The 26686-nt window shown below is 37.7% G+C and overlaps 1 protein-coding gene across 18 annotated transcripts in view; it reads left to right on the forward strand.

Annotated features, from left to right (window-relative positions):
* kiaa1217 (KIAA1217 ortholog) overlaps positions 1-26686 on the forward strand; it is a 119211-nt gene that overhangs the window by 16584 nt on the left and 75941 nt on the right. For 3 of the 18 annotated variants that reach the window (XM_028005646.1, XM_028005644.1, XM_028005653.1), the window contains exon 1: positions 5320-6561. The exons of 1 other annotated variant lie outside the window; for it this stretch is intronic. In XM_028005646.1, coding sequence (XP_027861447.1) covers positions 6219-6561 — 343 coding nt within the window. In that variant the 5' untranslated portion in view covers positions 5320-6218. Of the gene's footprint in view, positions 1-5313; positions 6562-26686 lie in introns of those variants that run through there. 14 more of the 18 variants (XM_028005645.1, XM_028005652.1, XM_028005643.1 and 11 more) reach the window with 11 other exon arrangements.

Raw genomic sequence — 26686 nt, forward strand, 5'->3', positions numbered from 1 at the left:
AGCTTTTCTGTTGCCCTCATTTACAGATTGAACTGTTGATGTCAACCAAATGCTACAGTCATTAATGACTCATGATATGGTTGAGAGGAAGCTCTGAGACGAAATGAAGGAAAAGAAACAACCACCCCTTAAGGGTTGGAAAATATACTCATTGTTAATCCTCTCCAAAGAAATACAAAGCACACCCTTCCCCCCTGCATCGGCCTCCCAAGTCCTGCTCCCACCGCAGGCCGACCTATCCTTTGTGTTTAGTTAAACTGCAGATAAATTAACTTTACTGATAATTATCAGTGATCCACAGCTTTGCTCTTTAATCAACAATGTGTTCAGACACTGTTGCTTCCTTAAAGTCCAATCTGATAAGGGCCCTGCAGGCTTCCTGTTCATCACCACAAATCAGACAGACAAATGCTTCAATTTTTTTTTTTTTCTAGCCATAGTGGTGCTTAGGCCAGTCCTTTTTGAATGCAGAAACTAAACAGAGTCACCAGGTATGAAAAAAAATAAAAGAAAAGTATTTGTTAAAAATGGTACAAGGTGGTACTGTTTAAATACCTGAAACCTCTGAGTTAGGATTTATGTTTGTAAAATTGACTTTTTTGAGCTTTACATCATGTTATAATGTTATTCCCTCATCTATAACATCCCTGGGGTGCTGCTTTGATTCTTTAATGCATGCTTGAGAAATCTTTTAATCTTTCTTGGCAACCATTCAGCTATGCAAAACTCTTTGGGGGGACCGAGCTTCACCTTCAAGGAGAAAGCTCCTTCTTGGTGCTGCAGTTTCCAGGCTTTCAAGCTTCTGCCTCACAGAGCAGCCTATCTCCACGACTCTCCCACTGAGCTCCTTCAGACTAGCCATAAGTAATTACCAAACACCTAGTAGAACTGCACATCTGTTTCTTAAGTAGACAGAGGCCCAATTTCAAGGCATTAAATCACAGAGTCAAATTCCTTCTGTCATATTCGACATGCAGACGTTTTATACCAACTGAAGGTAACATAGTTTCTTGATTGTGCTATGAAATTGAACTGTGTGCTTGGAAAACATATAATACTGCCCCTTTAATACTTCTAATCAGACAAACATCAAACCTGGCCAGAATGTAGAAACATAGTGTTGCAAACCAAACAGAGTTCTTTAAAACTTTAGTGAATCAGACTTTTGATAACACATTTTAGAGTTCTTTTATATAAAGAATATAATCTCTACCTCCCTAATGTTGCTTGGAAATGCATTGAATAACTCTAAACTTGAACTCAAGTCAACTACGATTCAAAGTTCCGCAGTTTTATAGACAGACCTGCACAGCAGTAATTTTAAAATATCCTCTCTGCTGAGCTGTTCTGAGAACTCTGGCAGATTGTGTTTTTAAATAAATAATACTGCTTACCTCCTTCTTGGTTTGTCTTGTTTTTAGAATATTTTCTTTTTCCCCTCATTAAACCATTCCAGTTATGGGAAGCTGTATCTGCATAAAGTCTTGGTGGTCATCATCAGTTCTGTTTTGAAAGGCCCTTTAGACAAGCTTGTGGAAAATACACACTCATTTTGATTTTTCAATCAAAAAAGAGCGGTTTATAAAGAATTTGTACTCAGTATAGAAAGTTTATAGATTCTGAAATACAGCTTTTCTTAAATTAGTTGAGTGCTCATGCTGACTCTAAGGTAAATCCACAATGACCATTTGCCCTGAGCAAAAACTACAGGTGAAGCATTTACTCTGAAAACTATAGTAGAGACAATCCCCACTGATACATCAAGACTATATTTTTGAGTTGCCATGAAAGCTGCATTATGTGACATTTATAAAGAATATGGTTTTACATATCTGCTAAAACTATCACAATGTCCTGACAGCATGTTATGAGAGAGATAATCTTGGATAAGATCAAGCTCCTCCACCTTCTCCCTGAGCTACTAATAACATCTGAAGAAATGCACCGCTCCTGACTAAAAACAACCAATCAGAGCCAGGAGGAGGGTCTTGACTCTGTCACTCAATTTCATATACCGGTACTCATTGCTAAATGTGCTAATGGTAAATAAACAACTTTACTGTTGCAGAAAAACCATTAATCTTCTGTCATCGGTGACTATGCTAACTAGCCTTTAGCATTCACAACAGGCTCTGTTGACAGAGAAAAGCTGTAATGGTAGTAGAGAGCAAGGAGGTAGTTCGAGGAGAATGAATAGCCCCACAAGATTGAGACTCACAAGCACTAAGACCCTCTTCCAGGCTCTGATTGGTTGTTTCTAGTCACCACTGGGAGAAAGCAGAGCAGCTGAATTTGTTCACAGATTATCTGTCGCATAACATACTGTCACAACATAATGACAGTTTCAACAAACATGTAAAAATATATATTTTATGAAAGTTACATACTGCCATTTTAAGATGATAAATTTACTACAAGTTATCTTTAAGCCAAATGATTGCAGTATAACTTGCTAAGTTGCTTCTGAATTTAGACATGAACTTTTAATGTTCCATCAGCTAACGACTTACATAACTACCAGTTTGGTATATTAGAATAAACCTGAAAAACCATTGCACATGCTCTAAAAATGTCTTCAGCCTTTCTTGATTTATTGTCAAATGTTGCACATTCATTACTTGCTTGTCACTTTTACAGGCATGTCTGAATTAACAACCACTCCTCTGCACATTTATTGTCTAAGATCAAAGTCTGTGGAATTATCTCCATATTCCTACAAAACCTGCTGTTTTGTTACTCTGATGTGTCAGTCTCTTACCTGCCAATGTTCAAACTGTAGCTGGCTCTTAGGCCTGGACTTGCACAACAACAGGCTGCAGGTTTGCTAATTTTGCTTTAATTGCTGGTGCTGATTTTAACTCATCAAACAACCATCTTTTCCAAGTTGCTTAGTTGCAAATTTGAAGCGCGAGTAGTAGATTGTTTTCTGCTTTGACTTTTTAAAAAATTTTTTATACCTGATTAATTTCCCCTCTGCATTTATCTGCCCTGTGATCAGCCAAATTATGCTAAATTACAGACTTAATTGGGAAACTGAATTATATCCATTCCTAAATATAATATTTAAAAACCCTTTGAGGTGAGTTCCTACTATATATTTGGATTATGGCTTTAAGTGTTGGAGGCTTTCAGTCGCTGAAGAAGGCTTTCATTTACTCCAACCATATATGTTGATTTACCCAAAGCCACAATCAAATCATAAAAGAGTTGACGTTTTTTGGCCTGCTTTACCACTGTCCCTGTTTCTTAGGCTTGATGTAATCCTGATTACTATAATTTTGTAAACATAACAGCTACAGTAGTGACACACAAATATAATCTGACACAATTCTAATATTTCATCTTGTCTCCGCCCTTTTCTTTAAAATCCACCAGACATGCAGCAGTTCTCACAAGGTTCTTATCCCTCAGATTTTTGTCAGCAAACTATTCGTTGGGAAAGTATGTAGGTCAATCTGCTTTGGTCTTTGTCTAAAGCCACAGAGATAAGTGGCAATGTGATTAATATTTAATATCTATATGATCAGCGATGGCTGCTGTCATGTTCAGAGCGGGTTTAGAAGTGTTACAGGCAGTCCGTAAGGGGGATGGGAAACTAAAATCTTCTATAGAAAATCTCTGTGTTTTATCATTTTGTGGCAGCACATTTGACTTTTCATGCATTGGAGCTTGTGTGTAAGTCCTGTGCCACAGTCTATGCAGATTGCTGCTTTTTTATTTATGAGTGTTGCCTGATCACAGCTGATCCTTTGCTGTAATCCATTTTCTGGTGTTTACTCAGCGAGCAAACATTCACATCCGTGTGTGTCATTTCACATGTCTGCTTAGATGCTGTGGCATATTTTGAAAGTGTCACAGACTCATGTGGCATGTGGATACGGTGACCTCTTTGCAGAGTTTGGCACATCTAAATTTTTTTAGATTAGCAATAATTATTTTAACAACTGAAAATAAACTGATTTAGAAATGCACAAATGTGCATTTGGTACTGTATATCTTATGTCAACAATAAAATAAAATGTTGCATAAGGTGTTAAATAACTATCTCTGCTAAATGTCAAATATTATAGGTCAAAATTGTTTTTACAAGTGTCAGAATGTATTTTAGAGATGCATTACTCTGAATTTTATGGGCTTTATGTAAAGGTTTGACCTGTTGAACAGTGTGGAAAATGTTCTTCACACGTTCCTGCTATTAGTGGTCATTTGATGTGATGTTGCTATGAGAGGAGACCATCTGTAACACTGTGTTGACAAAATGATCACAGACTTGACATTTTAATCTGTACTTAAAGTTGATACACAGGACACACTTTGGTTGTGATCGGAACTGTCTGTGAAAAGCTGAAGCACTAAAGATGAAAATGTTCACAATTTATTATTTTTTTGCAACACTATATATGCCAGTGATTTAATGAGATACTTGTCAGAAGTGATAATAGATAGTGAATGCCAACAGCTTTAATGATGCTGAACTTGGGGCTGCTTAGTCACCTCCAACTTTCCCAGCCAGAATTCTGGGAGTATTCTTGTTGCATTGCTAATTATGCAAATTAAGTTTTGATGCTATTTAGCAACTTTTAGACAGTTAACAGCTACCTTTCTTACTGAGCAGTTAATACCCAAATTAATTTTAAGCAATTTGCTAATACTAAAAGAACGAGATCCCAGATACAAGTGGCTGAAATGAGCTTCCTCTGGAGGGAGGCTGGACTCAGCCTTAGAGATAGGGTGAGGAGCCCCATCATCATTCAATACATGATATCTAAAGTTTTTCCCTCACTAACAACTGGGATGTTGAGGTCAGTGTGACATGGTAAAGATTAGCATGGTGCATTAACTGACTAGAAAAGTTTGGATTTTTGAGATTCTGACCAGTATGTCACTGGTGAGGGACTATCACACTGAAAATCGGCCAGTTTTGATCACTAGCTCATCTTCAGGGGTGCATTCTTAAAATCATTCTCATATTTAAAACATTTAAAATTCAACTGCTAGTATTCCTAACTTGCTACATGCATAATGAGATATTTCTATTGATCAGAAAACAGAGTTTGATCGTATTTTGCGTTTTTTTTTATTTTTTATTTTGTCTCTGTCAAACATGTACATGCAACAACCCAAATCAGCTTTACTGTGTGTATCTTGCAGACTCATGCACATTTACTAACGCTCTGAGGATTCCCTCCTCTGGACTTTGTAATTCTGTGTAAAAATCCACACATGAGTGTGTTGTGTTGCGCATGTGTGATTCCTGGCTCTGAACATTTCATCACATGTGAGGAGCGCAGGCTGACTGGATTTAAATAACTCGAAGCTGACAGAGAAGGAGTTGAAGAAGAGAAGAGCAGGCAAAAATAGGACGAGGCGAAGTAGTGGTTTGCGAAGAGTGTTGCTCCAAGGAGTCCGCCGATGACGTGAAACGCTGTGTTCACATCTGGAACAGCTTGTGCAGCTGCACCTGAAGAGAAAAGCTCCTCCGCGCAGCCTCTGCCGGCAGTTTCTCCTTCCTCCTTCTGCTCTTTTTTCTCCAGTTTTTTTTTCTGGTGCTCTGTAATTCTTTCGGTCTCTGGTTTCTGCCTGCCTTAGTGCTGGGATGGTTTCCTGCTGTGCATCAGACAAGAAGAGCATGTAAATTAAAGACAAAGAGAAGAGGGGAGACAAGAGAAAGGCGGACATTAACACGGGAAGGAACTATTAAGTATGAGGTAGGAAAGAAAAGTTCATGTTTGTGTTATGAGTGTAGGTGCAGAGAAGTGGGGGCAGGAGAGGAAAAAGAAAGGGATGGAGGAGGAGGCATAGGGGGGATTAAGAAGCTGGAATGTGCTGACATTGGAGACCTGAGTTTTTGTTTGCATTTGGCACAGCACATCCTGTCACTCCACAGGTTTGTCCACACGTTCAGTTATTTACCAACACACACACTTACTTACATGCTCACTGTTTGCTTTGGAGGATGATCCCAGGAGGCCATGCCAGGAGAGGTGAACACCTTCCAAGGAGCTAAGTTTCCTCCCACCCTGCTTCCCAATAGTACCCTCCTTCTCTCTTCTCACTCCTTTTCTTGGCCCATCTGACTTACCTGCACCAGCTTCAACACGCTGCAGCTCCAGAGTAACAAAAAGACAAGAATTCTTCCAGAATGCCCTCAGGATACAGCTGCAGTCACCCCGGCTGAGGAAAACTAAGTAGCTTTCACTTGTTGACTAACCTACAGGATGTCTAAAGCCTCCCGGCTTGCTCGCCCCCCATCGGCGGGAGCAGGATCCAAGCTTCCTTCCCCGAGGAAGGAATGCCCCAGCACCGCTGGCTTGACTGGCCGTGCCCGGGTACTAAGTGTGGGGGAGAAGCTAATGAGGGCAGGTAACGATGGTGCCCTGAACAGACAGAAGCCCTTAACTGGAGCTGTGGCACAGGACAAACCCCAAAGTGAGACCCAGACTGAGATTCGGGATACTAGCCAGAGTCCATTTGAAAAGGACCAGAATGTGGAGATGGTATCTTCCAAGAGCAGGATCAGCCCACCCAAAGTTTCAAGTCAGCAGCAGGGCTCAGTGCAAAGTAAGTAATAAATATGCATTATTCTAAAATAGATAGTTTGTTATTGGTCTTGTGGTTTATTAGTATGCTGTACTTGCTGTGTTTTTTTTATTATTATTTCTGCTGTTAACTTTATTAATAATATATAAATTGACGCAAATGTACATAGTCTGGGGTTCATTTTTGTTTGAGGGGTTGTTTTTATTTATTCTGCTAAACCAACTAAAATATCATCTTGACTGAAGTGAGATACCATGAGAAGGAATTGGATGATCTACCCACACCCCAAGACTATGCTGCCAACAATGATAAAAGCTTGTACCCTTGCAACCTTCAGTAGAGCCCCATCACCAATTTTAGGAACCTTTCAGGTGCAAATGATCAAATCGGCAAAATTGCAAAATGGTATAGTAGAGAAATGTATGCTAGAGCATCTAGCGAACTCTATCTGTTGTATTTGCCTGAATAAACAGCTGACATACCTCCTTTTAAAATATGTCCTTACAGCTTCTCTGCTTTAAGTACATTAAAATATCCCATTTTAACTTCCACACTCAAGAGTGTTGTGGTTGTGTTGACATATATGAGGTCACTGTCCTGCTGTGTTGGTGTCCACTAGTGCTTATTTCTCTCCCCTTTGGTTCTCCTCAACATTCCCAACTCTGCATGACACCTGTTTTCATGTCCTGCTAGGACTCAACCTTTTAACACTTTCAAGTGAAACTTGGGCAAGACTGTATGCAACTGAAGATTTATCAGAATGCTTTACATCTATGATGCTCTTGTTGAGAGCTTGACTGACTTTTCTTTGAGCTGCTGTAACGTTCCCTGTCAGTCAGTCATAAATCACTGCAGACGGATTGGTTTGTAGTCAAAGACAGGGAATTGCAAAAGGAATGGGGGTGATGTAGATAAAGGCAACAAGGTGGAGTCCAATGGTAGAGTGACAGAAGGAGGTCAGGAATGTGAGCTGGGCATGCTGGGAAATCTACAGTTCCCGAGTTGTGTCTCTGTGTGAATCTCGGATCGTGAAGTCAGGTTAGGGGCAAGAAGGGGGAGCAGGTTTGTTCTGGAAACCAGATGTGCTTGTTCTCGCTGAGCTTCTAGTATCTTCTTTACATAAAGAAATGGTCTTTCTGCAGAACTGATGACCTTCTTCAAAGCCTGGGTCAGCCCCTGTAGAGATGATTAAACAGCAAACCCAGAGTTCTTAATTAACCACACTTTGATTATGTCCGGTAATTAAAGCTTTCTTTGTTTTCTTTTATGTCCTCACGGAGTTCTTCTGTCTTCCCTCACTCCTTACTGTGATTCCTTTTGTCTTTCTCCTCGCCAACACCCTCTCCGCTTTTGTGTCTCCTTGAGTCACTCTCCTCTTCCTATCTCTTTCTCCTGTTGTGTTATGACAGCATTATTGAAAGACTCCTCCACCAGCCCCCGTCATACACATAGGCAATCATAAACTCACAAAAGACCATCAAATAGAATAAATGAACTGTTCTCTACATTTGCCCGTCCTGCAGTGCATTTTTAAGCAGGAGTTTTACTTCAGTGGCTGCTCAACTTTATTATATCTCTGGACAGTACCTTTGAAGTTCTCAGTTGAAAAGGCAGTACATCAGCAGCACACTCTCTGCAGAAACTTTCAACAAAGTAAACCTATTTCGCATAACTTTGATGTATAAACTTTGTGCAATGCAGTGTCTTGACTTAATGCAACCTCTGTTAAGTGGTATCTTTGTTTTTGCATTTGAAACACATTTTGCTGTTAGCAGTATAATTAGCTATATCGTGACCTCTATAAAAACTGAGTGTTAAAATTAAAGTCCATGTATAGTCAATTCCTGAAATAATTCCAGCCACTGGGCTTGAGAGTAGCAATGACCCAAGCCCACAAGTCAAACAGAGCTGTTGCACATAGGCCTGTCAGACAATAAGTGTGTGTGACAGGTGACATTTCCACTGTGTAAAAGCTTCAAAGATGACTGCTGCTCACCAAAGGATCCAATTTCAGCCGTTAAAGTGAAATCCCCCACCAAGAGTGAAATCCGTTTGATATATTTGCTCCAGACAGTGTGTAACATTAAGCGTAGATTCAGGTATAATTTTCTTCAAAATTCTCCAGTAACCCTCAATTTGATACTATTTTGGTGAGCTAGAAGTTTGACAATATTTATTAAACTTCAAAAAGCTTTTGAAAGGAAGCAGAGTTGAAGCCTTACGTAACACAAATTTTCTACTTTTGAGCTGGTTTTCCAAAGTTTGTTCACATTATTACTAATGCAAACCAGGATCCACTATGCTGGCTTGTTTTGGGCACAATTTGGTTATTTAATCATTGCTTATGCAGTTTTGCTAAGATGCAATCTGTTGCCTTGTTCTTCCAAATGGTGTAACTTGGAACCATTACAAGTTACAAAAGTGCATTTCACCCACCCCCCCTCCCCAGGCACTGTCACTTTTGCAATTTTTCATACCAACTTTTTCATACCAACTCAGTTTGTTTCAATGAAAACAAACTGCATTTTGAATTTTGCAAACTGCATGTGTAGGGAGCAGTGTTTTTGAAGTAAGTATAGCTAAATTTGTTCCCACACACTTACGAAGACATCCTTACAAATCTTCAGTGCTTGTTGTGTTGTTCACTGCTGTTTCTATATTGGGATGAGGTTAAATTTGTGGCCTCACCAATGTGTCTGTAATAGGAAAGCAAACAAAAACAATAGTGCAGCGGTGGCTGACAATCTTATGTACAAGAGAGCTCCCAAATCAATTTCTTCTGTTGGGCTGACTGTGTTTTAACAGATGAACTAACACATGGATGATTCCAATCTAAAATTGTTCTATTCACTAAAATTTTCAGTATTTGTTTAGAATTAATTTGTTACAAAAGTAAAAAATGCTTTTGGAAAAAGAGGTTGTAGTTAAATTTAGCTCTCCATTGTGGAAGTCTGTCACGCCTCCCATTTCCCCCCGTCTGTATAATCTTCTGCAGCCAAATAAACATTAGGCACTGTCATCATGTGAGTTATCAAATGTTGTGATTGGCATAAGTGAGACATTAAAGTCTGTCTTCACATCGACAGACACAAAGTGTCTATGATATGCAGTGAGCCCCAGACACCATTTTGACTCTTGAGTCAAGATTTTACCCTTATGTAACCCTGAAAATCCTTAGCCAAAGGGAGGTGAATTGACTTTTGCACTTTTGTCATGAATGTTTTGTACCACATAAAAATATTAAAAATAAAAATTGCAAAATCCAATCTATTTATCTATTATAAGGGTGACTATAAAGCAGTGAAAGAGTGTGGAAAAGAAACACAATCATTTCATTTGAGGTTTGACAAAGGAAACAATTTTCTGAGGATATACTAAGCGCATAGGAATGCACTGGTCAATTTTGTTTTAAGTGCACCTTGTTTGTAACAAGTTGGAGCATCATGCACACAGGTTGAAGCATCACACGGTTGCTGCAACACACAGTTGCTGCTGATGTGTCAATTACACGTATGTGATGCATATCTCTTGTTCTAACACATCCCAAAGGTGCTCTGTTGACAACTATGGAGGCCACTGGATTACACTGAACTAATACTAAATTTCTAGAAACTTGTTTCGAGATGATTTGAGCTCATATAAGATGGACATGGTCAGCAACAGTACTAAGGGAGACTGTGGCATTTAAATTATGCTTAATTTATATTGAAGTATGACAAGAAAATATCCCCTACACTGTCTTACCCCTACCAAAATCTTGTAAAACATCTTCAAGGAGCAAGAGATGTAACCCAGTTTTCTTCTGTTTCAGCATGACTCTGATAGACTATTGAAATTCAACATGAACTTCCTCAGGTTATTTTGAACAAAAACTTCAAGGCTGTGTATTTATGAGACCATCTTAACTTGGAAAGTCAAATCAGTTGGTACAGGGATTTGGAAAGGTTAATGTTTGGACAGTCTCTAGTTGATAATGACTCAACCTGTCTTTATCTCCCGATCAGTCTTTGTTATCATCAAAGCTCCAGGGATTTTTTTTCAGTCTAGACAAACTTAACGTTTTCATCATGTGTATGATCATTAAAGTCTTTAGACTTTATGACCCACCAGGTAGCAATTTGTCTCTGGGAATCTCTGATTCTGGATGACCTCACTTCTGGATGACTGGAAAGGAACTGAGAACAGTTTGTTTTAAGAGGCACTCACACTTGTGTTTTTGCTGTGTCTGGCTTTTAACTGTGTAACCACATCAATATGTGCAGGGTTGCTTCAGCTTGTCTTCAAGTGTCAAAGGTTAGTGAGGCATTTGATATTTTGTTGTACTCGCCTGGGTGTCTGTAAAGGTTTGATTCACTGGTGAGAGATTTACTTTGACATATTCACTGCTGAGATCATCATGTCAGTTTTGCTCACTTACTGTAAAAGTTGTGTTGATATGTAACTGACATTTTGGTGACTATGTTTGTTTCTTTTAAAAAAAGCTGAAAAGCAGCTTAGTATGATATAAATGAGTTTTAGAATTGGAATATGTTCATTCATATATTTGACATTGAATCTTTGATTGGAGATAAAATGAATTTGTAAAAACAACATAAAGAAAAAAACATAATTTTCTGATATTTTCATCTTTGACAACTGTAAAATTGCAAAAATAAATACCAAATTAGTCCAGAACAGCAGCTTACAAACATAGTTGACATAGCATGTCAAATTTAATGAAAAACCTTTGAACATTTTGACAAATCCGTTTTAAAACCATTTCTATCTGAGAGGCCATGTAGACTTAGGTGTGAATTCTTTGCTAGACAGAAAATAATGATTTTCAGTGATTTTAAAGGATCTTTCCCATCTTTACATTTGAATTGAATGTCTTGATATATTGTCAGTAAGTAGGAAGTTGATTGCAAGCTACACCCCCTGCTTTTACTCTGAATCAAGCAATCAGAAACTCATTTTATGGGTTTATGTGAATTATGCTCAGTTATTCCTACATATTTATATTCATTTGCACAAAACTGAGAAAATTTGCTAAATCACATACACTTGTTGCAAAATAATCAGGAGGCATTGGATGGGTCTGAGCAAGCAAATGTTGACAACATAAAGCTGCAAATTTAACACACTTGAGAAAATAATTAAGGTAGTTTTAGTCATTTATATTGCACACGTTTGAGAATGGGTGCTGAAAATAAACCATATCTGTGGTTCCTCAATTCACATAGCTCAGGCTAGCTAGAACCTCAGAGTCATCGATCAGAATGTTCATCATATTTAGCCCTTTTTGGATATGCACTTCTGCCACATACTGCATACTGTTTCTCCACTAGAAGTAAGAAGTTCTAAAAACACGCATCAGTTTTTGCACTGGTCTAGTACTTCATGCTAGCACAACTAATCTTGCTATACAAGCACACTGGCGATGGCTCAGCTTAAAAACAGCTCAGTAATCTGACACAGTAAATGACTGTAATTTACAGAATATAAGCCACAACCTTTTTTTCATGCTTTGAACATTGCAATGCTACCAATGTGTATATTTATTATTCAGAACATGACTCGAACAAGAGCAACAAACATGCTTCAAATATGCAATTGCTATTCATCCAAATCCCTGTTATTGCCTCATGTTTAGACATGTGAAACATGCAGTTTTCAATAAATCAGCATACATGGGAAGAACAGAGACATTGTAACAGCACTATTCTATTTAACCAAAGTTGTATCAGTTCTTTCTGTCAAAAAGACTAAAAAAGGATCAATATTAAGCTGCAAAGATTTCAAAAAAGAGAATCATAAGAGAGAAACTGAATCATATTGAAACAGAGCTCTGTCATTGTAACCCATATCACTTGCTATTGTATGTAGCCAAAGCAGAAACACTTCTCTGCTTATCTGATTTCTGTGCTTAAAAAACTTGAGAGAAATAAAAAAGAGCATTGCAATAAGAAAAGTAAAACAAGTGACATACAATGCAATGGAGACAGAATATCTCAAATCAATTTTTGAACCTCTAACCCTCTAAGTTTGTTGCTTTTGTTAAAGTTAAAGATTTTTTCCTTCTACAGGAGAAAAAAGTCAATTAAGAGAGTTTGGACAGGGCTTTCCATCTAAATGCCTCAAAGGCGGCAGTCACAATGCCAGGATGTTTTCACAGCTCTGGGGGACAACTTACCTTTGTCCTTGGTTTGTCAATAAGTACCCAGCAACTGAAGAGATGTCCAATGAATCATTAGAAGCAATGGACTATAGGTGAGTTAATGGTGTGTTCATTGACCTGGGGCTTGTGCTCAGAAGATGATTGGATGTGACTCATCTGCCAAACACAAACGGACAATAACTGGTTCACTGAGCAAGAAGAAAGAGCTAAAGTTATGTGGCCACTCATGAGTGTCTACTGTAAATCCTTCTTTTTGGGACTGGTGTGTGTATGTTTTGATTCTAAAGTTTAGTTCAGGGAAGCAAGGCTTTTCTCTTGATCCTTAGTCTGTCTGGTTCTCAATGAAAAACAGCAGAGGGGGTTTGGTTTCTCTGTGTGTTAGATTCAAGATGAAACAAAGGAATTGGTTTCAGTCACAGTTTCTCTGATTTGCACGTGCAAGGTCTTTACTTATTTATCAACATCTTGCATGTATTTTTGTTCCACAGTTTCCATTTATTGGCTTAATTAAGGGATAAAATGATCAAAGCAAAAATTCCAAATGCAGCGTGAAATTCTTTCCATCTAGACACTGAGAGATAGATCTATTTTATGTTTGTGTTTTAGTCCAAAGGATAAATGAAGTTAATTCAGCCAACTGAAGGGTGGAAGTGAATTTAAAGGCTCCCTCAGGGTTTCCTCTCAAAGAGTCGACAGAGAAATCGATATCTTTCCACTTTCGCTCTTTTTCCCTCTCAGGCAAATGTGATGCGTACACATTTGCCTGTATTCATCCATGTCTGTCTGTTCTTCTGACTGTAAGCAAGAGCAAGAGCATGTAGATATACTTGTTCGACGTCAGACATTTTTAAAGCAGACTTCTACGTAGTATGTTTTCAATTTAAACCTCTTAAAGTACTGGATTTTTGTGCTTCTTTGATTGAAATGTGAAGATTTTTTTCAATTCTGCAAAGCATGTAGTTAATAGAACTATGTAGTTAATAGAAGGGATGGGCTTTTGAAAGATCAAGTTAAGATTTGTAATTAGACGTTTGATCCACAAATGATCAGAAATGTCTTGCTTTGATGCAGGAAAAAAATACAACACTAACATATCAATATAAATATTGTATGCTACAATTACTAATAAACAATAAATACTCAAAATATTACTCAAAGTATTACCTATCTAGGTAATACTGGGGTTTTGACCAGCCTTTCAAAGATAGTTGGCTTGGATCATTCATTCACTTGTGTTGTATTATTGGAGAATGAGAATGACATCTACTTCTTTAGATAATGTAGTTGTGATGCTTGACTCTTTTGTTTGTCTGTCCATCTGTCCGTCCAGCCATCCACAGCATACTTTTTTAGATGCCTTTTTACCTTCACATAATCCCCACTGTATTCCTACCGTCATGTTTCACAATGTGGTTCTACCTTTTGAAATTGCAAATATTTATCCATTCAATATTTGTTAAAGTGGTATTTATGTCTGGGTGGGCAGTGTGGCATGGTTCAAATTATGGGTTCAAATTCCAGCTGGGGCCTGTAAATGTGTATGCCAGCTTCTTCCCACAGTTCAGAAAATATGCATCTTTGGTCTGCCACACTGAATTGGTCTTAGGTTTGTGTAAATGATTGCTCTTTGATGGTCTGGACCTCTCCATTTTACTTTGCTTTCAATCTTATTCATATAGAAGTCAATTACTATGTTTCCATTAATTTATATGTGTTACCCTTGTAAAATGTGCTTGTTCACCATCTTCTCTGGAAATAATCATAGTTATATGTAGATAATTATCTAATGCAGCAGCGACATTCACCTAAATGTTTAAACATTTTTATTGAAAAAAGAAACAATGAACTTTTTGTGACAGGAGTTGTTTTAAGTTGAAAGAAATCAACTTTGTAAAGCTAGGTTAATAGTTCATGCATTGAACCAGGCACAGGAGGGCACACGCTAACCGTACCGTCCCAGCTCCTGTGTGTTGACCTTGGACGCTGTCATGGTGCCTGGTCATGCACCTCTGAATTTTGCCACGCTCACGCACTCTGAATGCAAACTTTCAAAAGTGCAACTATAACTTATCCTTATCTTGGCCATAGGGTTCTGGTGAGAAATTTTCTCCATACGAACACCACTCTGAGAACACTTGACCACTGGTAAGTCAATGACTGCTGATAGCAGCTCCATCAAAACCTTACTTCAAAACCAAACAAAAAAAATCTTCCGTAAAGACAAGGTTTTGCGTTCACAGTTGTATTTGCTTCCTGTTGTATTGAGAAACCAGGTTTCTATTTGTTGTTACACAATGCTCCTTATAATTACTCCCTTCAGTCCATATTTTCTTCTGGATTGCTCTTTCCCATTTTTTGGTTGTTTTTCTGTAGGTGAATTTTCTGGATTGAAAATAAGACTAGCACATAAGGTTAGTACAGTGAAAGCAGTCCTTGCTTACTTTTTGATGATGCCTTTGGGAGGGCAAAACTGTGTCCCTGAAGTTGTGTTATGTCATGCCCACAATGAAACAATGAAACACTTCTTTCTCTGTAATTGGTTGCTCCAATAGAAGCATTATGGGTGTCTGAATCACCACAGTCACTCTGTATTTTCCTTTCAACTTTAGTTTCTTGTCTTCTCTGCCACTTTCCTGCGGCAGCAGCTTTTAGTGCCTCAGATGTGCCCTTGTCTGCCCCAGTTTCTAGCACTGAAAATGACAGCAAACTGTGAACAAACCACATTTGACAGCAACCTAGATCAGCAAACAACTGAGATGAAAGGAAACAGAGTTCCTAAAATACTATTTGATGATACACCTTGATCTGTTATCTAGTGAGGATATTTAAGCACTTTTTATAAAAGAAAGAAATTTCTTAATACACCAAGACTTGATAAGTAATTTAATGCAGTGGAACATTTGTTGCTGTTCAATCTTATTTTAAATGTTTCCTCTTCTGTATTCTTATAATTTTAATAGAACAATGTTTGTACAGAGAAGCCAGAGAAGATACAATGTAGAACACATGTTCAGTGGTTCCTAGTATTAGTCCTTGAGCACCAATATTCTACAACTTTTAGATGCATCTCTGGCATGAGCAATCTTGATCCAAATTGTTTGTTTCTCTGTATATCTGTTTATTTGTTAGTTTTGTTCAGTTGTAAAGCATCACCAACCAATAAGTAAAACCCCATTGATTTGAAGAATAACAGTTTTGCAGCAGGAGACCACCCCATGGCATTTGTTTTTTGCATTTAAGGTCACACAGAAATCTCTCATTTCTATATACCACATTTAAGCTTCAAAAACTGGCTAACCCTTTCATTAGTTTCCTTTTCCAATTCCTTCCCTACCTTGTTTGGCAGCTCAGAGGAGGGGTACACTTCAAACACAGAGATGGCTTGAAGGCAGCTAAGCTCCAGCTTTAAGTGTTTTGTGACATGGTCTTCATATGAATTATGTTTATAGGTCTGTTCCACTTTACACACACCATCTGAAGGAAAGAGATTATTCAATACAGACTGTAACATTGGAACAACTGACCTTTTAAGCTTCTGCTGGTCGAAACTCATTGTTCACTAAAGTACTGCTGATTGAAGACTCACTATTTATGTCAAAGCACAGTGAATGATGGCCCTTTGAACTTCTGTTGTGTTCTGGGTGTAGCTATTTTTGATTGACTTTAGATGTCACTATATTCTACCAACCTTTTCATTATTAGCAGAATATGTAAGAAATTCCCAACGAATCAAGTCTGCCTATTACTGAGAAAATTGCCTATGTACCAGTTTTATTATGGGTTATATAGATCCTTACCTTTAGGAAGAGTAGAGCAGAACACACGTGTGGCTTATTTGATGTGCAAATACCACATGACGTCACCTAACTTGTGCACTCCACTTTCATGTGCCTTCAGTTTTTCAGATGAATTCAAAATTTGAGGCCAGACTGGATTAATGTGAATAAATACATTAATGGGACAGTGTTTTAAATGGCTGTTTGAAAGGGCTCCCTTTAATTCCCTTCAACAATCTGTAAAACTCATTGCCAGGTAAAGGTTTATGAAAACCACAGCCTCTTTTCACTTAACACTTCTATTATCAGCTGAAAGTCTCACACTGTAAACACATTGTAGAAAGTAGATCTTTCTTTGAAATCACTTTTTGCATTGCTGTGCTTTCTCTAACTTAACTTTACTCAAAAGTCTAAGCCAACAAAACTCATTTTTGTGTGTTCTTCACTCAGTAATAGCACTAACTAAAGAGTGTTGTTGTCACTGCTACCAAGGTTGCACTTTGAAAAGTCTGTTCATTGATTAAGTGTCCAGGTCGTTTCCAGTCACTAGGACATGTCTTAGTGCATCTTTACTCTAAATTTCTTTAACTCTGATGGAGCTAATGAAGGTATGGGAAGTAAATGAGAAAAAAATATGTACTTTAAGCATTCTAAAAAAATTTAAAACATACATTTTCAATATTATACAAAATTAAAGCATTTTTAGGAAGAGGAGAAACATGTGGTCCTTGTTTATACATCAAGGCTTTAGTTTAAGATTGATGACTTAGACCTTGTGAGCTGAGCAGGATAAGACAATGTTAAACCTAATTGATCCTTTCAGAACATCCTTTCAGAACAAAACAGACCTTAAAGACCAATAAATATATTAAACAGCAGAATAAAACCTTTTTTCTGATCTTTATTGGGGCTCTGTAGTAGTCACTGATCACAGTTCTTCTTGTTGAATTTACTTGGAATTGCATTGTAGTTTTTTAAATCGGAGGCTGAATGCAGAATGTGTTTACCTGCAGACTTCAGTTATCAGTGGAGTTGATACTTCAAGGTTTTTATTTACCCCTGAAGTATCTGGTTGGTAGATTTTTACTGGAATGTGCCCCATTTTATGACTGCCAGAGTCTGCAATATGTGGATAATAAATAATAACTAATGAGCTATGGGCTGTTTTGCCAAATGTCTGCTTTAGGTTTGCAAGATGAGACAAATTGTATTCCCTAGAAATTCCTGTTGCTGTAAAGGAGTACTAACATTCTTCTCCAGTTTCTGTCTCAATATAAATGGATTTTTAGTTCAGATATTACTTATTGCATTTCAACATTGTTTTTTTACTAATGTAGTGTTTTTCTGAAAGTACCAGTTTGCTATTTACTTTTTAGAGGGGGAGTCTAGCATCTCAATTTAAATGTTCATCAGCTATGCTGCTTTTGGGCTTTGATCAGATTCCTAATTAAGACTTTATTCAAATATTACGAGTCAAACATATGTAATGCAGTGTTTGAATTACTAGAACTTAAAGTTTCCACTGAAAATAACATTGATCACATATTAATTAGAAAGATAAAGAGTTGTCCTGCTTTTCCCAGAGCTTCACTTCAGTCAGAGAGTATATAAGGTTGTTTCCCCATCTGCGCTGTAGTACTAATAAGACACAAATAAGTTCAGAGGCAAGCATTTGGTTCTAAGTTCAGAGCCTGACCTTGGGTTTACCAGCGATAACTGACTCCTTTTTAAATTGAACACATTTGGCTCCAAAGCAACAGACACTTTGCTGTAATTAGCATGTCCTATGTAAAGTTTTAGCTTCTGCGCCTTGCTTTGAAACTATAAGAATTGCTATGCTGAGATTCCTAAGTTATACACCCTTTATTGGGTTGCAATTTAGAAAAAAAGCTATCAAACTAATTCACATGACTCTCTTAGTTGTTCTCACATATGTGTCTTATTTGTCTTATTTTTTATTTTTCCCTAAATCAGAATTATATTTCCCTGATGTCTTTGACAAGAGCCATTGGTTGGTTTTTGATTTAAAAGTGAATTTCTTCATACACTATTTCTGTGATTTCAGCACTTTTTTCATGACATGCCCATGGCAGTATGGGTTATTTTTTTCATCACATTGTATGTAGTGTAGGGTAGTGCCCCCCTTTCTCCCTGTTGTTACTTCAATCTGTCAGTCAGCTGTGGATGATAGCCTTTTGAAGAAAAACTCTCTGAAATTTCAATCTCCTTGAAACTACAAAACGTTTGTAGTAGCAAATAACACCAAAAACACAAATCATTGTCTGGATACAAGAGTAATGTCATCCATCACTCTTTTCAGAAATGTTTGTGTTTGTTGGATGTCATCTGGTCTGCTGGTAAAATAAACAATACAGTCCAAGCTATTTACCGGAGCAGAAAAGATGGCTAACTAGCAAGCTAACATCAATGTGCCAGGCTGCTAACGTTACATTCAACCTTATGGGGGTCCCAACAATAAACTCCCAATAATCTTGTCAATTTTGAATGTAAACAAATACAAATGCATATGAGGTGACTCTTTGTGTGGTGTTGGTGCTTCAGAAAGACTTTCGAGTTACTTTGAATATTGTTTTATTTCATTATTATTTCACCATACAATGCTAATACTGACTATGCTTTCAAGTAGGAATAACACATCTGTTGTGCACGTTTTAAGAGGAGTTGTCATAATTTTAATTTCCATTTGCAGTTAGGAAAATTTGTTTCATTTATAAAAGTTGAAAAAGCAAATCACCTTTCTGTATTTAGTATTGACAGTACTGTAACAAATACACTGAAACTAAAAGGCATAATACTTAATATATTGAACATGCTTACTTTTTACTTTAAGCTAGTGTTAATTTTACATGTTTATGTACATCTTCAGTCACTGAATTTATGTTTAGTAATAAAAGCAGTTAGATTTTTAAAAAATTGGTTTAATACAGAAAAAACTAAATTAATTATTTTAACTGCATAACTATATGAGAATGGATGTTTAAAATATATTTTCACAGAGCCTATCTGCTTCAGACAAGCTTGTTTGGCCCATATGGAGACATTTCAATAGCTTGCATTCTTTCTACAACTTCAATAAATTACAACAAACAGTTGTAAAATATTTTACATTAAAAAAAACATAGATTTCCCTCCACACCAGGTCAATCAGTACAAAATCTCCTGGCATGTACAGTAGCGCCCCCAGGTGTACGGCTTCTTGGATTTCAAGTTTAGCCTGCAGTTTCCCTCTTGGTTATGTTTTGATAGAGTTTAATATGACCCTATTCACTTTATCCCCGCCAGCACAGCTCGTTCAGTTAGGATGTGACTAAAACTTCACTTTTGCCAAGTTTCTCTCTCTCACCCCGTTAACAGAGAAGCTGAGCCGACAGCTGCCCTGTGCCTCTGAGCGTCTCTGATACATTCTTACAGTATCAAACACTAAGAAACATTGAAGATCAAACATATTCTGTCCCCACACTCACTCTGAAATCTGGGGATTTTTCTTCTCTCAAAAGGGGGCATAAAAGGGTTTGGCTGTGAGATGACGTCACTGGTGAGACTCACATGCTTTTCAGCTCCTTTGCGAAAGCTCGTGATGAGACTGACACAGCACTTTTGTGCAAGATTATGAAGACTGAAGAAGGGGATTTCTTCTTAACTGTAATCACCAGCTGGAGGTTTTGATACTTTTTCAGAAAACTGTGACTCAGAAGAAAAGTTTCCATCTTTTTTTTTTGTCTTTGTTTCATTTCTTTTTCCCACCCCTCTCACTTTAAATCAATCGAAATTGTATAAAAAAAACTTGAATATGTAATCGGATTTTGTGCCTTTGGTGAGTACTTCACAGACAAAGCAGCAGCAAAACAATTCAAATAATCATACTTTGGCAGTTGTTCTGCACAAAATGAATGTTTATTATTATAATTTAATTTTTTTTATGAATATGCGACCTATATCTGACTTTTCACGGCATTCCAATTCCGATCTTCACACACAAAAGCAAAACCCGATTTGTGCCACTTCCATATGTAGTACGAAATCGAATATGTATCCAATTGTTTCTGCTGTGTGAACGTGCCATTACATCTCCTGTTTTATAGTAAAGTAATTGAATGACAACAGTGTAGGGGCAAAAACAAGGCTACACAAAGAGTACATATTTTAGAACAAAAAATCAACAGAGAGCTTGAGAATTGACTTTGTGATTTCCTAAAAAATGTTTTAACTTTCTTTTTCTCTTTGAGTGCAGAATGTAGTAAATTCCCCACCTTGCTGTCGCAAGTCTATAAAAAGAGTAAGAAGGTAATAGTGCAGCTGTTTGGAGGTGCTGTTGCATGTTAAGTTCATCGGGTGATGGTAGTAACACTATGTGGATGGTTCCACATGTGGTCTGTCCCTGGAGGCTTGTTGTTTTCACAGAACAGATGCTGAGTTTTGACACTCTGGTGACAGCCCTAACCTGCAAACCTTCCTCCAGACCGTGAACCTCTCTCAAAAATCACCCAACTTAACAACAAGAAAAACCTCAGAGGAGATTTGGTGTTTCCAACATTTGATAAATCTATTTCTCAAGAAATTAAGGGCACAAAAACTGCATGCTAACAAAAAAATTACATAATCCTGTCTCTTCAGTTTTCTGAAAAGTTACCAAACAAGCCCTTTGTCGCCCCCTAAATGAGGCTTTAGTTAAAAAAATATCTCTGAATCAAAGACTAAGCTTCAACACCCCTCAGTGCGATCCAAGCTGCATGCATTCCTGAACCCTGAGAAATATGTGGAGACCTTTAAGTGTTTGCTGTAGATCAATGTTATGACATTGTTCTGACATTTTGCTGTTCTTTCAGCTGGACACGAACCTCTGTAGAGTTTCCTTAAAGTCCTCTTTCTGACCCCTTCATCCACCACAAAGATCAGCCTGAAAAATGCCACAAATGCAACCAGACAGCAGTCAAAGCGATGTACCCTTTTATTGTCTCTTCTTTAGCAGATTGAATGTTAATTGTGTTTGGGACCAAATGCTTCTCTGTGCTGCAAATATCATAATGCATTTGTTTGTTGTATGATCCCCTGAAATTAGGTTTTGACAGGCGTACTGTGCGAGTTCTCGCACCGATGAGACGTCGACAGAATTATGCTAAGTTGCTGATTGAGGCCAACAGCCCACAAGGCGACATCTGTCACTTAATGTGAAGCTCAAAATCATCAATTATTCACAGCTAAAACACTTTTAAAAGTACCAATAAAGTGAGCATTTATAGATAAGCAAATTACTTTATATCCAAAGTCCTTGTAGACATGTTCCACAAAATGAAAATTTTTAGATGTATGAAGTTCTTCAGCTTGCTGTAAATCCCATGCTCATTGTCAAAGCAATGTTTCTGTTGACATCGTAGGGCACAACTGATAAATATTTCATACTTGTTACTGTTTGCCATGCTAAATTGATTTTATTAAGCCCAATCATTCTTGTCTTGCACCAGAAGGCACAAAAGTGCACTCATGGGCCAAACACAATTAGGCTAAATGCCTTTTATTACTCTATAAACATTATTAGATCTACATTTCTATGACAACAAAACCCATATTTACAACTATGGTTTGCTGCACTTGCAATGATTTACATGTGTGCCTTGAATTTTGGTTCCCTTATTTGTTCGTTTAAGCATTTCTACTGCTTTCTCCCACCCATTATTACTTTAGGTTGATTTTAGGTGCCTTGCACAAATATTCACACCTGTAGAACTTGTCTATATTTTATTATGTAGCAGCAGCTATGCAATTTTGATGTATTTTGTATTTTTTGGGTGATAAGCAATGCAAAATAGGTTCATAACTGGTGAACCATTCATGTGTACCATTCCATTTTTGCCAGTGACTCAGTTTGATTGAACAGAAAATGCCCTGCTCTTTGGACCTTACAGCTTGGACAAGATCCTTGTTGAGTTCTCTCCTACGAGAACCTGCCCAGTGTGATCGCCATTTAAATATGACAAGGAATTTTAACATTTAATCTAAAACGCATTTGTCTTCTTCCCATTTTAAATGTAGATATCTGAAATGAGGGTTTCTTCTATTGATGAATTCAATTTTAGCCAGGATATTAACTTAAAAAAGCAGGCATATACATTTATTTATGCATGAAATTTTGACTGGAGATGTAGCGTTGTGCATCATTTTGACGCCTGCTTCAACCTGTATATGGACTGTGGAACTAACAGAAGTTAAAACATTTGGAATGACAGCGAAACTAAGTCACTACACTGGCTAAAATTCAAAGTGGCATGCAGCTGCCTAACTCCTGCAAACAGAATTATCCCTCTGTTTGGAAAAAGTCCACAGAAAAAGGATAGCTGTTTAAAAATACCACAGGGGTTTTTTGCTTGTTAGCTGGTCTTCAAAGGACTATATTCTTCAAACATGGGGGCATCACAGAAGGCATATCTGTATTAATATCAAACTAATGATGCAAATGATTGAAAACCACAGAATGCCAACAAACTGGAAACCAAGAAGAGGTAAATGCATTCAAATTTGTCAGCCCCCTCCTCTCCCCCTAAGAGTTTTAATACATAGATATCCCCTTGTGTTCTATGTATAATGGTTTTGCAAATTACGGGTATAAAATAATGGGTATAAACTTTCAAACCCCTCTATTCTATTGCTTGTGTTTTAGGATGAGATTATTTTACTGCTTGGAGATGTTAAATCACTGTAACCCTCTGCTGGTGGACTGGGATACACTTAGGGCTCATACACAAAAGTTTGGAGAGGTGACATTTAGATTTGATTGAAGTATTATCAGGTCCTTCCTTTCTTCCTTCTTTCATCTTGGAATCTTAGAGAACTGAGATAACAAAGAAACAGGTCTGTAGTTTGCAAAATGATTTCTATCCCCTGCTTTATAAAAGAGCCTCACTTTAGCAATTTTCATGTTACTTGGAAATAAACAGGTGTGAAAAGACAAGTTACAAATGTGTGCAATTGTTTTTTTTTTTTTTAATTCTCCAATTGCTTTGGATGATTTTTTAAAATAAAAAAATCATCATATCAATGTCACTCCAATCAGTTGATGTTTTATTTTTACATTTTACTACAGTTTTTGTAATTTCTTGTTCTTCTATAGGGCTAAGAAGAACTGTGCTGGGATTATTGAATTGATTTATCCTTTGATCCGATTTTCAAGCACCAATATTTTTAGACAACCCCAACTTTAACGCCAGTCTCTGCCAATTTTTTCACCTTTACTTGTTTATGTTTGCATGACTAAAAAAAGGAGACGGAAACAAAGTCATATGGCTCATCTGACCTCCTGTGTGGTGTTTACTGGGCGAGCTCTGTCCCATTGTTCTTTTGTGTCACTGTAGCAGCAGGCTACGGGACCGTCAGATGACCTCATAGTGCCACATTCATTTCTACAGATTGGCTCTGATGTCACACCTCTCACTTCATATTTTCATTACTTTAATGTGTTATTAATTTATTTAATCAAAGTCTGTTTAGATCCTGCTCCCAAGAAACTCAAAATGGCAGCAGATTTAACAGTCTGCTTTATAAGCGTGTTTCCAGCAGTCTAGGATGGATTGCAGTCAAAACACAAATGTCCACTTACTCAAAACCTCAGTGTTTAATGACATTATAGAAATAGACTACTCAGTGGGCCTGTATATTTGTAACGAGGACATTTGGCCCACACATCTGACCTGTTGGTGGCGGTAGTGCCCCATTAAGTTGTTTGCCAACCGCCATCAAAACAGAAGTAGAAGAAGAAGAGGAACCAATTGCAGTACAGCCAGCATCACACCTAGCAACAGGGTTTACCTCACTTCCTCACTAAGATGGGAATTTCTGTCATCTCCTCGCTCAGTAGAGACTGAATCACTCTGAAGCTGGGACTCCTTGGCAGAGTTTTAAGTCTAATGCATGGTAAATAATTTTGGCTTTAACACAAGCCCCTGTTGTATGCCACACAAAATGTTCGAACATTCAGAATTAAACACAGACATCAACACAATTTGTTGCCTGTTCGTTATTTTTTTGCATGTTAGCTGATAACGTAAAAAAATATGGTCATATTTTTGTTTGAAATAAGACTCATCTTTTAAATCAATTCATTCAGCCTCATCTAGACTCATGTTTTCATTCATCTTTGAAATGTTGAGATCAGGTTTACTATTTATTCATAGTAGAGATCATAAAGCTCTTCGGTCTCGTTTTCTGCATCCGGTTTGTATCACAGAAGGCAAACCGCACACCATTTTACCCTCTTTACTCAAGTTCAATAATACAAGTGCCTTCTAGTTCTTCCAAGACTCACAGGTGGCTCATTCACTGTGGTGACTGACTGAAGGATCGACTTCTCAGAAGCAGATTGGCACGGGCTGAGACACTGAGCTGAAAAGCCTGAGGTAAAATCCTCACCTGCTCTTTTAACTATTCAATCCCCAACTGTTTTGATTTATTTTGTCTCCTTTTGGCATTTGTTTGGGTCTCCTTTCAACAGTGGAAGGATTTAACGCTCAAGGATTAGTCAAAGTGAGACCCATTTGCAGTTTTGATGAAAAAATAAAAATCAGGAAAGGAACTTCAATGTTGCACCAGCACAAAACCAATGTGAGAGCACAGATGTGAACAAAGTTAAGTCACACCCATACAAAACACACATTTGCTGCTCCATAAATATCTCTCACTTTGAGTCAACATATCTTTCTCACCCATTATTACGTGATTAAATAAATGCTGATGCATAAGGCCGTCATGCCTGCATATCTGAACCACAGGTAGAGTGACAGCACATTTCATCTTTGCACATTTCTGCTTTGAGGTCCATACTAGCCGCTGCTTTAAAGTGTTTTTTGTTTTGTGTGACTGTCCAGATCACGTCTGTCAGTGTGTGGTTTTTTTATTCTGTGCCAAAGGGAAAAAAAGGGGTTTGGTGAAGGAGGGAGGCCTCTCTGCTCCAACACATGGTGCCCAGACTAAACAACTAGACGAACGTTTCCTGAATCCAACTTGGCACAGAAGCACCCCAATCTGCCCATGTGTCTTGGCTGAATGGCTGAAAGGCTTGCATTCAAAACAGGATGAAAGGAGAGGTTAGAGGAGGAATGGGGTGAAATTAGTACAGTCAGATTGAAGGAAAGATGATAGAGGGGCTCATTTTGGTCATTTCAATCTCCCATATTCAGATCTCTTGAATATTTTTACATTTTGTCACAACTGCAAATCTCAATGCATTATTAGGATTTTATTTTGTAGACCAACAAAAAAATGCACATAAGAAGTGGATAAAAATTACAAATATCCATAAAATCTGAAATGGGATGAATGTATTTTCAGCTTCTTTGAAGTCAATACTTTGTAGAACAGCTGCAGGTGTAATGGGATACAACTTACCAACTTTTGCCGATCTAGACACAGAATATTTTTGCCCATTCTTCTTTGCAAAGTTGATCAAGCTGAAATGGATTAAACAAGCTTCTGTGAACTGAAATTTAAAAGGTTTGTCCATAATTTCCAGTTAGATTTTGGTTTTGACCATTCTCACACATGAATATTCTTCAATCTAATTCACTCTATTTGTAGCTTTGGCCACAATAGAGATCACTGCTTCAGTTTGAACCTCCATGACAGTAAATTTTCTTCCAAGAATGAAAGAACCTGAAAGAATCCAAGGTGTGTGGTAGAAAATAGTTTCCTTTCTAGATAGCTTCTTGCATTTTTGTGCATCCTCCAGCTTAATTTTAAACAAGTCACTGATTCTTGTTCATTTAGTAATATCCACCACACTGATTAGAGTTGGTATTAGCTTGACCTGGTCACTGTTTATGTTGTCCACTTCCCTGCCCTTACTGCTCTGTACTCACATGTAGCACCATAGCTCTTCTTTTATTTAAAATGAACATTGGCTAGCTTGCTGGGGAAATAATAATTGAAAGTTTTTAAAGGGGTTGGGGGAGTATGGAGAAAATTCTTGGCAGACTGCAGGAGAGGCTGAGGCTCTGTAGGGGCTATGAAGGGTTGAGTCGGCTGTGGTTTTTAACAACAAGCTGTTGGATTTGGAGAGAAAGTTCCAGACACACCCCCAGCCCTAACTGAACACTGCACCTCCTTTTCCCATATGCCTTAAAAATGTATCTGTCTCACTAAGACGATTTAGCAGGAAGCCCTTCCTCCACCTTCACCCTTTCTCTCTTGGTCTTGTGACAGAGGA

The sequence above is a fragment of the Xiphophorus couchianus genome, chromosome 21, assembly GCF_001444195.1.
Source record: "Xiphophorus couchianus chromosome 21, X_couchianus-1.0, whole genome shotgun sequence".
Classification (NCBI taxonomy): domain Eukaryota; kingdom Metazoa; phylum Chordata; class Actinopteri; order Cyprinodontiformes; family Poeciliidae; genus Xiphophorus; species Xiphophorus couchianus.